This window comes from Sander lucioperca, chromosome 15 (assembly GCF_008315115.2).
Source record: "Sander lucioperca isolate FBNREF2018 chromosome 15, SLUC_FBN_1.2, whole genome shotgun sequence".
NCBI classification, from domain to species: domain Eukaryota; kingdom Metazoa; phylum Chordata; class Actinopteri; order Perciformes; family Percidae; genus Sander; species Sander lucioperca.
In genome coordinates, this window is record NC_050187.1 from 8,696,075 (window position 1) to 8,709,760 (window position 13,686).

At 39.6% G+C, this 13,686-nt stretch overlaps 1 protein-coding gene across 1 annotated transcript; it reads right to left on the reverse strand.

The window, feature by feature from the left end:
- Positions 1-1,112: 1,112 nt before the first annotated feature.
- On the reverse strand, positions 1,113-10,314 carry LOC116047893 (G2/M phase-specific E3 ubiquitin-protein ligase). The gene is made up of 13 exons (XM_031296919.2): positions 10,165-10,314; positions 9,829-9,941; positions 9,433-9,742; positions 9,059-9,144; positions 8,407-8,462; positions 8,286-8,310; positions 8,072-8,136; positions 5,341-5,424; positions 4,945-5,255; positions 4,533-4,714; positions 2,458-2,630; positions 1,862-2,076; positions 1,113-1,754 (listed from the first exon to the last, which is right to left on the reverse strand). The coding sequence occupies exons 1-13, from the start codon at positions 10,205-10,207 to the stop codon at positions 1,522-1,524; spliced, it is 1,896 nt and encodes a 631-aa protein (XP_031152779.2). The 5' UTR covers positions 10,208-10,314; the 3' UTR covers positions 1,113-1,521.
- Positions 10,315-13,686: the final 3,372 nt, after the last annotated feature.

Sequence of the window (13,686 nt, forward strand, 5' to 3'; positions counted from 1 at the left end):
AGATAGCCTACCGTAAGAATAACCAAATAGAGAAGCATGACTTTAAAGCATAAGGGATGCACTGTATTCTTTAATTTTCTCTTTAAACAGTTCAATTTTATAGTCTTAATATATGACATCAATATGACTTATGTAGCTTTGATAGCTTTTGCATAACACTTATTACCATGTGTGAAAATACCATAACATCAGACCCCTTTTACTCACTAAATCTTTTTTGTGGCACTTCAGGAAGACAGTTGTTTTATGATGATCATTGAAATGCTAATTTTGAATCCATAACATGGATCTGCATCACCTTAAAAAAAACTACATCTGCAATGTCTGTGTTCAGGTCTCAAATCTGGATTGACCTCATGAATGACCTGAGGGACAGACATCTCTTCAGTGGCAGTCGGGAGCACACATGCCTTGTCCGGTTCGTGTTCCTAGGTGTGCTACAGAGGGACCTTGATGAATGCAGGGAAAAGTGGAACACGCATGCCATCAGACCTGTTAACCAGTCTCGCTGTCCATCTGGTAAACCAGATGTCATGTACAACCTGCCTCACAGGTTGTTGTTTTTTCAAAACAGATTCTTCCTTTTTAATCACATTTTCTTCTAGTTACTGTCTGAAAAGCAAGTACATTCAGTTGAATGTTAAGTACTCGCTTTTAATCCAAATAGTTTTCCCTAAAAATGAAGATTCTAAAAATGAAGATTCTGTCATTATCTTTTCACCTCATGTCAGCCATTACTCTAATAATCTACTATTTTTGGTGTGACAAAAAGTTACTTTATTTTCAAACATTTGTTACAAAATTTGCAAAACAAAATTGAAAGTACAATAATACCATTAGAGCAGTGGTCTTCAACGTTTTTCAGGCCAGGGACCCCTTAGCTGAAAAAGAGACCGAGTAGGGACCCCCTACAGCATATATTGAATACAATTGAGTTGTATATTAAACTTGGCCTAATGGATGAAAATAAATGGATATTATTTATACATCATGTTTTAAAGTTAAACATACATGTGGATGGCACAGTGAATCTTTAAGCTCAACTGTACAGCTACCATAGTGGCTACCTTATAGAGTAAGCTTATCTTCAATATGTAAACATATATTATTTTCAAAAATAGGCCAATTTATGTTTGCTATTGATATGTTGGATTCAAATTACTGTAATGTATATTTTCAGACATTTTAATATTTGAATAAAGAAACTTTACAAAATATATTTTTTAAATAATTTAGTGGCCCCCCTGCACTAACTCTGAGGACCCCCTAAGGGTCACGGGCCCCCTGTTGAAGAGCTCTGCATTAGAGCATGTTGATACTCCTAACACTTCCCACAAGTACATCATACAGGATGAACATAACTCCAGCACAACTTCCTGCTTAAACATGGACCACAACATACATTTGCTGCCCACATGCCCAGAATTACAGCCTGCTGGTTGACTGAAAACATAAATGCAAAACTGAACTGATATGCATATTTTACTTCCAGGTTTGGTGGAACTGACTGTGAGTGCCCAGTCACACAGGAGGAATTGGGCCAGTTTGCGTTTGAGTCAACCTACAGTCAATGTGGAGATGACCATCTTCAGGCATCGGTATTTCAACTGTGTTTGCACAGGTTCTGCTGACTGGGAAGTGAGAAGTCATCTGAAAAATCAGTTTGGGTCGTGGCTGAATTCCAGAGGGAGGCAGTGTGTTTAATCCTGTGGCAAACATCAGGATATCATGGAGGAAGAGTCCTGTTCGTTTATCTGAAAAAATAAGTATTGAGTTAGTTACAAAATATCATATTTCAATAGAACTGCCTTGAATGGGAGAGGATATGAAGATGAGAACAATTGTTTTAATTCAAATAAACCTTCTGTCTCCAGAAGATAGTCTCTCCAGAATCCTACTACTCTGGTTTCTTCCTGTCGTCTTGTGCTGCCTTTTTCACTGAACTGAACCTCAAAGATTTCCTCCAATGTTGCAGATGTCAGCTGTTCCACACTTGAGCACATAAAGGCTCTGAATACGGATGCATGCTGCTCCAAAGCATGATTGACATCTAGTGTGGAAAGCCCATCCTTGAATCTAGAAAACATTTAGATCAATCATCACCTCTAAGATGCTAACGGCAGCATGTTGAAGCAGCTCACAAATCACACATGAGCCTAAGTTGTTAATCCAATCAGTGTAAAATATGTCAAAATTTACATGCAGTCAAATAACAATCCAACAATTTCAATCTTTTAATTATTACCAATCCTATTTTCCATCAAATAATCTTGCATATTCACCCCTTGACATAGACCAAGATGATATGCTTTATATGAGGTTGTCGTTATTTTCTGAACCCTTAGAGAAACACCAGCCCTTTGTTTGTAGTAACATTGCTTTATCATTTTAATTGTAATGCATTTGACTTGAAAAGAACAACATTTTAGCTTAGGTCAAATTAGGCAGACACATTACCTTTGTATTGAGAAATGGTTGCGGTAAATGATGTACCACTGCATGAAATCCTTTATGATCTTATCTTTCTCATCCACACCATCAGGGTACTGAAAGCAACCAGCAGTTTGCAACAAGCTGGAATGTCTGTCAATTGACGCATGTAGTTCATCCAATGTAGCTGCGTTAGATATCTAGGGGAGACAACAACCATCATAAACATAAAGCAATATGCTGCAAACTGTCATAACAGAGAAAGGAAATAATGTATCTAAAGAGACAATAATATACTTAATGTTATCAGAGATAATGAGGGTGCAAACCTATTTAATGTCTTGAAAACAAACAGAACAACTGGCCAAGACAAGTAAAATATGTTATCTCTCTGTTGCCAGTAAGAATTATGGGACAGAGTGGACTGACTGGTACCTGAATATAAGGAGTTGCAGTAATTAAAAACAAAGCAGGAAACAAAAGTGTGAATAACTTTCTCCATGTCATGAAAGGAGAGGAAGGGGGTTGGTTTTGACTACTGTTCTGAGATGACAGAAACTGGATTTACTGAGTTTATTTGTTTTTATAAATATAATGATAGTTAAAGTGTACAGGTAGCATAACGATGGAATGAAATATACTTGTGAAAGATTTGACCAAGGGGAAGCATGTAGAGAGAAGAGGTTAGGACATAGAATGGAGCCTTGAGGAACCCCACAGGATATGTTGGCTGTGGTAGATGAGAAAATGTCAAGCTTTACTGAAAAGGTTGTGTTTGTGAGGTATGAAGGAAAACGGTCAAGGGCTGTGCCGTTTACACCAACTGCATGCTGGAGGCCGTCAATCAGAATGGCATGCTCTAATGTAGCTCAGCGTAAATTCTGTCACGGAGACTTCTAATACGTTGTCTCTATTCTCTTTAACTGATCAGCTGGGCAGTGGGTGTTTCGGTTCTGTATACCAATTAGAATCGGGCACGTATGTTCTATCCAATCACAGCTTGACTACCTTGTTTTAAATATCTTCTCTCTCCCGTTTCTGTCAGTTGTATTTTCAGACGAGAGTGCGACCCGCCTCCTCCCCTTCTACCTCCAGGCATTGCCGACGGTGTATCGGTCTTCTCCCGGCTGACGGCCCATTTTAAATGTCGGATTTTCTCACCACCACCACCAGTGTCTAGATTCCATTGGGGGATGTGTTTGGTTTTCCTAAACATTAGTTGTATAGATCCCCTTTACAATGGAGTCTAATCTCCAAATAATTGTTGTACTTGTTTGGTTAATTGTTAGTAATAAATGTTTGCATATCTGCAACGAAGTCTCTCCTGATTGAATTGTGTCTGGGGTCGCAGAAAGAGCAGTAAAATAGCACAGTCACCTGAGTCTGAAAACGGCAAATTCAGCACTTTCAGTTGGGCAGATTCTGTGCTATGCATAGTTCTAAAACCAGATTTGAAAATGGAATATATGTTATTAAGGTTCAAATGGGACAGCAGCTAAGAAAGAACAACTTTTTCAGGGACTTTGGATATAAATGTGAGTTTAGAAATAGGTTTAAAATGGTTTGGAACTGTGGGGTCATGGTTGAGTTTTTTTAAGGAGAGGATTAATTACTGGATGTTTAGACAGGATGTAACAGTACCTGGGGACAGACAGTTGTTAATAATAAGGAGAATACAATGACCTACAAGTCCAAAAGTTGTTACAGGAGCCCAGAGGGCATGATATTGAGAGACCAGGTTGTGGGTTGTAGTTTTCATATACAGTGTCTAATAGGAGAGAAGGAAATGGATTTGACATGATTTAATCAATTTAGTTATCAAGTGTGAAAAAGATGTCTATAGAGACAGGGTAATCTAATAGTCAGAACTTTACTGTCAAAAAAAAATTCACAGGTTATAGGGGAGACATCAGACAATGTACTGTGTGAAGGGCAGATGATAATGTTAGGTTCAGCAATGTTTGGTAATAAATCTTTCTGTCCATCAAAACACTGGTTAACGTTGTACAGTATATCAATATAACATGTGACAAGTTAGCTGCATTTTATATGTTATACTGTGATTGTGAAATAAAATGAGCTTTGTAAATACGCCAACCTACCTCAAGCAGGGAAGCTCTCATGGTGTCATCCGTAACATCTTCAATCTTGGCTTCAATGTCAGTGATGGTTCCTCCTGTGAGGTGCTGGTAGAAAATCTCAGACAGGAAGCGAGGATCTGGACCACCATGAACTATTGATGTTGCTATCATCCTCCCAGCAAGAAAGTATTCATCTCTTGCAGCTGTTGATATTGTTGTCCAATTAGTACCACATTATCCAATAGTTGCCATGTTCTCATGAAGATGTGTAAGAAGCTGATTACATTTTCAAATCAAGCTGCAGAAGCCATAAGCACATCATGCATTTCCAATATGAAGTTTGGACTTAAGTAAACTTAACATAATTATTAATTGTGGACTAGTAACAAGAATAGATGTTAAAATTCTGAAACCTCTCTCTAAATAACATTACCTGCACTGTCAAATGTGAGAAATTTCCTGTCCTCTGGGCCATCAAAGATTCTTCGAGTTCTCAGGCAGTTCATTAGGAGGGTCAGGAACTCTCGCTTGGGACCACCAGTGTCCAATGCATCCTCAGTTTGCCCCTCATCATCAGTAAATTTCACTAATAACTCATGAGATGGGTCAAATGAAGCACGTTTGAAGCCGCGGACTGCTCCATCCCACACATTGGCTCTATTTATATTGAACCTGCTGCAAGATGTTTTTATTATCTTTGTTGAGAGTTCCAATACAATGTCTGCAGCAGTCAAATCCTCTGTGCTGCAAAAGATGTGGTGTACTATTATTTCAAATAATAAATCCACAAAGAATATCTGAGGAAATACTAGACAGTATTAATTCATACCGTTCTTCTGCAGTGTGCTCCATGTGTTCTTCTGGCTCAGACTCGCTGTCAATAACAATTGGTGCATACACATTTGTGTAGTTTCTGCAGTGAGGGGACGGTTAAGTAAATACTTTCAAAAACATAAAACAGTTCAAATTCATATATACCAAAGGATGTCAATCATCTTTGTTTCTCTGAAAAACATTTAGTATATTAAAGCTGCAAGCAGCGATGGACGGGCCCTCGCTCCTCTGCGCGCGTCGGGGTCACCGGCGGTCGCCGCTCCTTGCGACCGTGCATTAGCGCGGCACTCAGACACCGCAAATCGTCACCAATGAAAAGGGAACTCCCTGCTGCGTTCAATAATACCTCACACAAGACTCTACCTTAGATGGGTCAGCATTTATGAAAGGGGGCGTGGCTTGAACATAGGGGGCGGGCCAAACCATCACCAATGAAGAAGTAACTCTCCGCTGAGTTCATTGATACCTCACACAATGGTCAACCTTAAATCGTTCAAATGTTATGAAAGGGGGCGTGGCTTAAGCATAGGGGGCGGGCCAAACATCACCAATGAAGAAGCAACTCTCTGCTGAGTTCAATGACACCTCACACAAGACCCTACCTTAAACGGTTCAAATGTTATGAAAGGGGGCGTGGCTTAACCATAGGGGGCGGGCCAAACCATCACCAATGAAGAAGCAACTCTCTGCTGAGTTCAATGACACCTCACACAAGACTCTACCTTAAACAGTACAAATGTTATGAAAGGGGGCGTGGCCTGAGTAAGTGGGCGTGGTTACATTATAGGGGCCGGCTCATTATCACATGTAGACCACACATTCTAAGTTTCATGTAAATCGGATGATGTTTGTCATATAAGGCGCATTTCCTGTTGCCAGCGGGGGGCGCTATGACCAAAAGTCAAATATGGCCTGTAGGTGTCCTCAGGCCTGGACCCTTGTCAATCGTGAGAATTTTCGGGCAGATACGACAACGTACACTCAAGTTACAACAATTTATTTGTTCATCGCTCAACACTCAAAATGGCCGCCACGCCACGCCCACACCGTCAGACGAAAAGTTTTTCTTTTAATAACTTTTCATCTTTAAGGTGTTGGGATGATAGAGACCAAGTTTGAAGTACATCGGATGAAATCTCTAGGAGGAGTTTGTTAAAGTATAGCACCTTGACTTTTAGGCCTACTTCCTGTTGCCACTAGGGGGCGCTATGACTTTAAGTAAATATCGGCCTTTATTTGTCCTCAGGGTTGGACTCTTATGAATCCTGAAAAGTTTCGAGCCAATCGGACAATGTACACTCGAGTTACACCCACTTCCTGTTTCGGCGGCGAAACGCACAAAATGGCCACCCCGCCACGGCCATGCCCTATGACAAAAAGTTTTTCTTTTAACAACTTTTCATCTTTAACCTCTTAAGATGGCACAGACCGAATTTGAAGTTGATCGGATGAAATCTCTAGGAGGAGTTCGTTAAAGTACGACATGTGGAAATGGCCAAAATCGCACTAATTTCGAACTTTGAAATCAAAATGGCGGACTTCCTGTTGGGCTTAGGGTATGGCTTCAATGACGTTTTTTGTACATCTTGACATGATACATATGTGTACCAAGTTTCGTGAGTCTATGTTAAACGCACTGCAGGGGTTCAATTTTTTTAACATTGTAGGGGGCGCTAGCGAGCCATTTTTGCGCGCCTATTCCCGAAACCCTTAAAATACGTAAATTTTCACCAGACTTGATGCGACCGCCAAATTTGGTGAGTTTTTGAATATGTTAAGCCCCTCAAAAAGCCAATTCATTTGCCGGGAAAATAATAATTCCTTCAGTTTCAATAGGGCCTTCGCCGCTGTCGGCGCTCGGGCCCTAATAACAGACAATACCACCACGTTTGGCATATTCATACACTGTTCGTAAACATCGAGATCCAGGGTACAAGCGGCCGAAATGGGTTTCCTCAGGAGGGTGGCTGGCGTCTCCCTTAGAGATAGGGTGAGAAGCTCAGTCATCCGTGAGGAGCTCGGAGTAGAGCCGCTGCTCCTTCGCGTCGAAAGGAGCCAGTTGAGGTGGTTCGGGCATCTGGTAAGGATGCCCCCTGGGCGCCTCCCTAGGGAGGTTTTCCAGGCACGTCCAGCTGGGAGGAGGCCTCGGGGAAGACCCAGGACTAGGTGGAGGGATTATATCTCCAACCTGGCCTGGGAACGCCTCGGGATCCCCCAGTCGGAGCTGGTTAATGTGGCTCGGGAAAGGGAAGTTTGGGGTCCCCTGCTGGAGCTGCTACCCCCGCGACCCGTTACCGGATAAGCGGAAGAAGATGGATGGATGGATGGATGTTCGTAAACATTTGACAAAGATGCAAGAAAAAATGAATAAATATCCCAAAATGTGGGAGTGTTTCCTTGTCTTCACAGAGGGTGTAATTTGTTTCCCCATTGTGATTCGGGGTGTACATATAAAAAAATGTGAAAAGTAAGGTGGGCACCCAAAAAACAAGGTTAAAATATAAAAAATTAAAGAGGCGCAAGTATTTAGCCAAAAATTCCAATGCTGCTATAGTGCTTTAATTTCAGACATAGAGGGGAAGTATTACTTATTGTCTTGATTCAAGACCCTGTATCACAAAAATGGTCCATAGTCATAATGTTTCCCCAACCACATATTTTTATCTACAATTTCCAGCAATCTATCAAGTAACTCTGTAAAGGTTGCAACTGTCAACCCAGCTTACCTATAGAAGTTTGTCTGACCTTGGGCTGATTTGACCTCTTCCTGGACTGCGGTTTTTCTTCCATCCTAGTTTTTAAGAAATTACTGCAGTTAGCAACTAAAACAGTACACATCACATGTAGGTTGGCTGGGTGAATTAATGCAAATATTTACAGGTATTTCATATTTCATTTACACACATTAATCACTACATGTAATACATTTTCAAGTCTTACCTGATCAGCTGCTGGTTTTGGTTGTCTGGAAATACCAAAAATAATAGTTAATAAAACTCCTGTACTGTGGATACATTGTGCTTGTGCAACAAAACATTAAGTTGATAATGTTGTATTTTACCCATGCAAAATCTTCTCCATTTTTGGAGTGCTCACTTCATCTGGACCGTCCCACACCTGTCAATGTCAAATGTATTTATATAGCACATTTAAAACAACCTCAGTTGAACAAAATGCTGTACAAATACGTTTCAACATTAACAAATGAGCACAAAATCAAAACAAACAAATACAATAATAAATGAAATAGATGTGTCTATGCTCACCTAAACGCCAATGACAAAAGGTGGGTCCTGACCAAAGATATAAAAGATTCAATGGTAGGTGGACAGTGCGTATATTTATTTATATCTACTGCAAAAGCTTGGCCACCTCTATTTTTTTGCTTTGATCTGGGAACATCCAAGATCATGAGATTGGCTGATCTCTGAGATTTTGAAGGCTGGTGAACATGAAGCAGTTCAGATAAATAAGCTGGGGCCAACCCATTTAAAGCCTTAAAAACAAATAAAAGAATCTGAAAAGCAATCCAAAAGCGGACAGAAAGCTGGTAAAGCGAGGAGTACTGGAGTTATATGATCACGTTTCTTTGTACCAGTCATAAGACAAGCAGCTGCATTCTGGACTAACACACAAATGACAGATTGGATCGAATGAAAATATTATCAATTCACTTGACTTAAAGATAAATGCCATGATAGATGCAAACTGACCACGGTGTCAGAAAGTGGACTGTCTCCAGACGGCAAATTAACATGGACCACACTGTCATCTTCACTTGAAGGCTGTCCACTGTAACCTATGAAAAACAATTATTGTTATTGCATTGGAAATACAACCCTAAAGAGGGAATTCCTATTTAGTTTTAAAGAAAGAAAGTGAATGCTCTTTTTGATATTTAAATCTGCCACTAGTCATACCAGACCATTTGATGACACAATTCAAACCAGGAAGTGTAAGAAATCATGGGTGGAATTTATCTTGTACAGAACATCAGAGGTAGATGAAGAAACAGTGATATTTAAATCTAAAATATAATATAGGGTGAAGCTTTAAATAAGGGGGGAAATATGTCAGAAGCACTTACAGCTGTTTGCAAAGTCTTCAACATTGCAAATGTACATTGTTATTCTTTGGTAGGCCTTTCCAATTGCCTCCTTGTATTTCTGCACTGTGAAAGGGGTGTCTGTTCCTGGGATGTTTCTAACTTCCTGAGCATCAGGGTACAACAAAACATGTGCACCATCTTCCATATCCTGGTTAAAATCTTTCAGCTTCTTTACAGCAGCAGCCAACAGTTGATCAGATGACCATTGAGGGCGAATATCAAGGGGAAGTGACTTCCCTCTCACAGGTTTAAGGGAATCACCTGTCATCCTCATAACTCCAACATAAATCTGCAGAAAGAAAAGGAAATGGAAAAAGTCACTAGATTTGAGCAATATATTTAATTATAATAGAAACAATGTTAAAAATAGCATACCTTTACTATTTTCTGTTTCTGTTCCTTCTGACGTGTCTTTGAAAAGAATGTCTTTCTCTCCCTCTCTTTTATTGCCCTAAATTTCATAAAGGACTCTACACCTGAGCTTCCTGCTACAAAAAATATGTTAATTACTTTTATTAAGTTCACAAGGAGTCTCATCATTAATCTTTTCTGCAGAGCATTTTAGAACACATTTAATATGCTAGTTATTGAAGTAGACAAGCCACATAGTGCATAGGTGTACAGTATTTCAATAAAAGAACACAATTTCAACTTTCAAACCAAGTCTTCTAACTACTGTTTTTTTTGTTATTCAACTACAAATCTATTTACCAGTACTAGACTGTGCATTAGCATGTGCACTGGTCGTAGGCATCTCCTCAGGGACTTTGTTTGCCACATCTTTTAGAAATCTGATGTTTTTGCCACACACACAACAAAACCCAGGGGAAGCTGTCAAGGCAGATCCACAATATGGACAGTACATCTGTGGGGGGAAAAAACAACAAAAAGACAAGAGCTTGCAAGGTCGGCGAGGTTATATCAGAGAGAGTGGACATTTTGTTTATACAAAAAAAATAATGTTTGTGTTTAGTGTCTGCTGATCTTCTGTATATGAATGTTTACCCTGTGTTTGTTTAATTCTGTCACCTCTCTTTCTTTCCTTGTCACCTTTCCCTGCTTTTTATTTCTCCTTGAGCATATCTAATGCTCTCTTCCCCTCTCCTTACCACCTTCCTATTTTGTCTTAATGTCCTTTCTCTGCTTCCTATCATTTCGTCTTTCTTCTTCACATTTTCTCCCTGTGCTCTCTCTGTTATTTAGCTACTCTCTGCTTCTCTTTTTGCCCCATGCACTCCCATTAAATGTAGATTAATTTACATTTATTTTTACATACCTTCTCTACTCTCCTTTTCCCCCTTCTTCGTTCTTCACTTCCAGTTGTCCTCTCTCCTCCTTCCTCTTATGCAAAGTTACCTCGCTGATCAATACAGTATTCTATCATATGTAGAGACGATTTAGAGAAGAGGAAACTAACGTCAATGCAATCAAAACACTCAGGTGCCCAGTTAAGTAGGCTAGTTAGTTATCCTTACCACTGTGGACTAACGTTATCAATGAAAGATCAGGCACACAATGTTGTCACTAGCAAACTCTTGTAGAAGTCAGTCTCTAACACAGTTGCTAGCTACGTAAACCTGTTGCTCTTTTAAAATACTGTAAAAGAGGAGGGCCAAATGTTAAAATGAATACTAACCTTGTTATGTCGCCGCTATTTCACTTTTGGTCCCGTTTCCAAAACAAACCTCTCATCTGCTCTCTCTCTCGCTCTCGTTCCGTGGGTTCAAAAATCCAGCTGTTCCACTAGCTGCTCCCTCTAGAGGCCTGGAGAACTTCCGTTGTGGAATCTGGATGCAGCGTTTATTTTGTTGCATTTGTTTTCTGGGTTTGTGTGCTTTTCTTTTTGCGTCATTTCTCTATTTGCAGCGCGTTTATCTATTTGGTTGTGTTGTGTGTATTTGCAGCGCGTTTATCTATTTGGTTGTGTTGTGTGTATTTGCAGCGCGTTTATGTATTTGGTTGTGTTGTGGTATTTGCAGCACGTTTGCTGAATGCTGCGCATGCGTTGTCAAATTAATGAAGTTGTTTTTCTTTTTGCATCGCTTCTTTTTTCGGGGTTTGTGTGCTTTTCTTTTTGTATCGTTTTTTATTTGCAGTGCGTTTATGTATTTGGTTGTGTTGGGTGCATTTGCAGCACGTTTGCTGAATGCTGCGCATGTGTTGTCAAATTAATGAAGTTGTTTTCTTAATTTGCTTGTGTTTTGTCAATTTGCATGTGTTTTCTTAAGTTGCAGGGCGTTTGCCCCTGTCGGCCACCGTACGTTTCCCATCAACCCCGCTTCTTCCTGTTTAGCATTTGTTTTCTTCCTGTCAACCGGCCGGCATGGAGTTTGTTGTGACGATGAGCGGAGTAGTTGAAGAGCCTCGCTAGCTTCAATGAGTTTTGTTGATAAAGACTATAATGACTTCACCAGAACTGCTGATGGACTTGTCGCAATTTTCATTGCGCTAACGTTATGGAAATTACATTTACGATAGTAATGTGGAGACTTTGCTGGTGAAGTAGGAATCCTTTCTGGATTGAAGTTACTTTACCTCATCAAGACATGGATTATTAAGTTTTAATTTGCTTTACTGAAAGGAAAATCGTGTAAAGGCATGAGGTAAGCTGACAACAATAGATGTTAATATATGATGAGTGACAGCAGGATTCAACATGGCTAATGTTTGGGGAGCTAACGTTAGCTGGTGAAAATGTAACGTTAAGTGCGGCTGGTCGGTTAGGGCTCCGTGTTGCTGGATGTAGCTAATGTTGATTTGTGTAACGTAACATTACTCTATGTGTAACGTTACATTTGCCGGATTTGCCTTGAGATATTATAAAATGAGATTTAGGAGTAGAGAAGAGTACTTGTCGTTAACTTTAATTTAATTGAAAATTTAACACAGATTGAGTGAAATCAGCCGCAGCAGTCAATGTAGGGGTAATATTAACGACGTGTCAAAAAAACTGTTATAACATTAACGTTACTAAATGTCTTATTTGAGGTCAAAAATCAATCAACTAAAAAAAAAAATCAATCAAATAAAACAATGTTTGCTGTTCATAAATGCTGTTAAGAGCTAGCTAGCAATCACCAATAACTGACATCTCAGCAGGTCCGTTAACAGTTGCTAGGTAACGTAACTAGCTAGCTAGCTAGTTCACCAACTTTTCTGTATTTATAGTTAAAAAAAGAAGAGAAAATACTTTATCTACTCCTACTGACATGTGGAAAGTGATGCCAGCTTCCTGGGTCTCTTCGGTCCTTCTGGTAAAGCAGTTAAGTGCTCCACAGCTGATAACCATACTTGCTGCCATAGGTGACAATTGTAAACAGTAACCTAGTAAGATGGCGGACAGTTATGCCATTTGTTATGACGTCATGTCATATCTATTGTTCTATATCTATGGTTTTAACTAACTAACCTGTTAACGTTAATAATGGCAATCATCAATGTCGAGTGTAGCTAGCTAATGTTGACAGAGTATGAACTTGGCTAGTGCTAACGGTAAAGTTAACTTCCAACTTTGAATATTAACACCACAAACACAGATTAAAAATGCACATAATTTACCTTTGAATTTACTTCGCTCCTCTTCAGTGACCTTTATTCCAAAACGAAGTAAGCCCGTGATTAAATCCTCCGTTGCTAAATGTCCAAGCGCCATCCTCCCGACTTTGATCGACGACGGAGACTGACAGTTGGATCACTGTCGATTCACTTATTTATCCTTCCGCGCTGAAGTATTTATGCTTCCGCCGAGTCGAGCTCTCGTTAGCATGTAGCTAGATCCTTTCAATAGAACACAACTTAAAGCGTTAACAATTATTTGTCTGTTTCATTCTAATATAAATAGGGTAAAGGGTTTGAAAGTTAAATTCTTCAATAGGCTACTGTTTGTGAATATAAATATAAATTATTACATAGGCCTACTCCTCATTAACATGATTAAAAATGATTCAAAGGGACACTTCACCAAAAAAACATTCTGATTTATTTTGCCATTGTCTACTACGTGAAGACATATGGCTACTCAAAGATAATTTACACAAGTTCAGATTATTATAGAAAATCGCACACTAACACATTAAAAGTTGCTGGGCAGAATTCAGATTCACTGTCCATCACATCAACAGTGTGTGTAGTAAAGATGTCCAGACGCTCATTAAACGATGCTTCCAAATGACACGTGAACAACTGAGGAACTTTTAATACATTGTTCCGACATAGTTAATACGTCGCTGCGAT

Bases quoted from the DNA above. Each gene is read 5' to 3' on its own strand.
- LOC116047893 (XM_031296919.2), bottom strand. From the start codon at position 10,207: ATGCCTACGACCAGTGCACATGCTAATGCACAGTCTAGTACTG. The intron at 9,145-9,432 runs GTAAGTGCTTCT...TGTTTTTCATAG, and splicing joins TGAAGACTTTGCAAACAGCT to GTTACAGTGGACAGCCTTCA. The intron at 5,425-8,071 runs GTAAGCTGGGTT...CCCTCACTGCAG, and splicing joins GGTCAGACAAACTTCTATAG to AAACTACACAAATGTGTATG.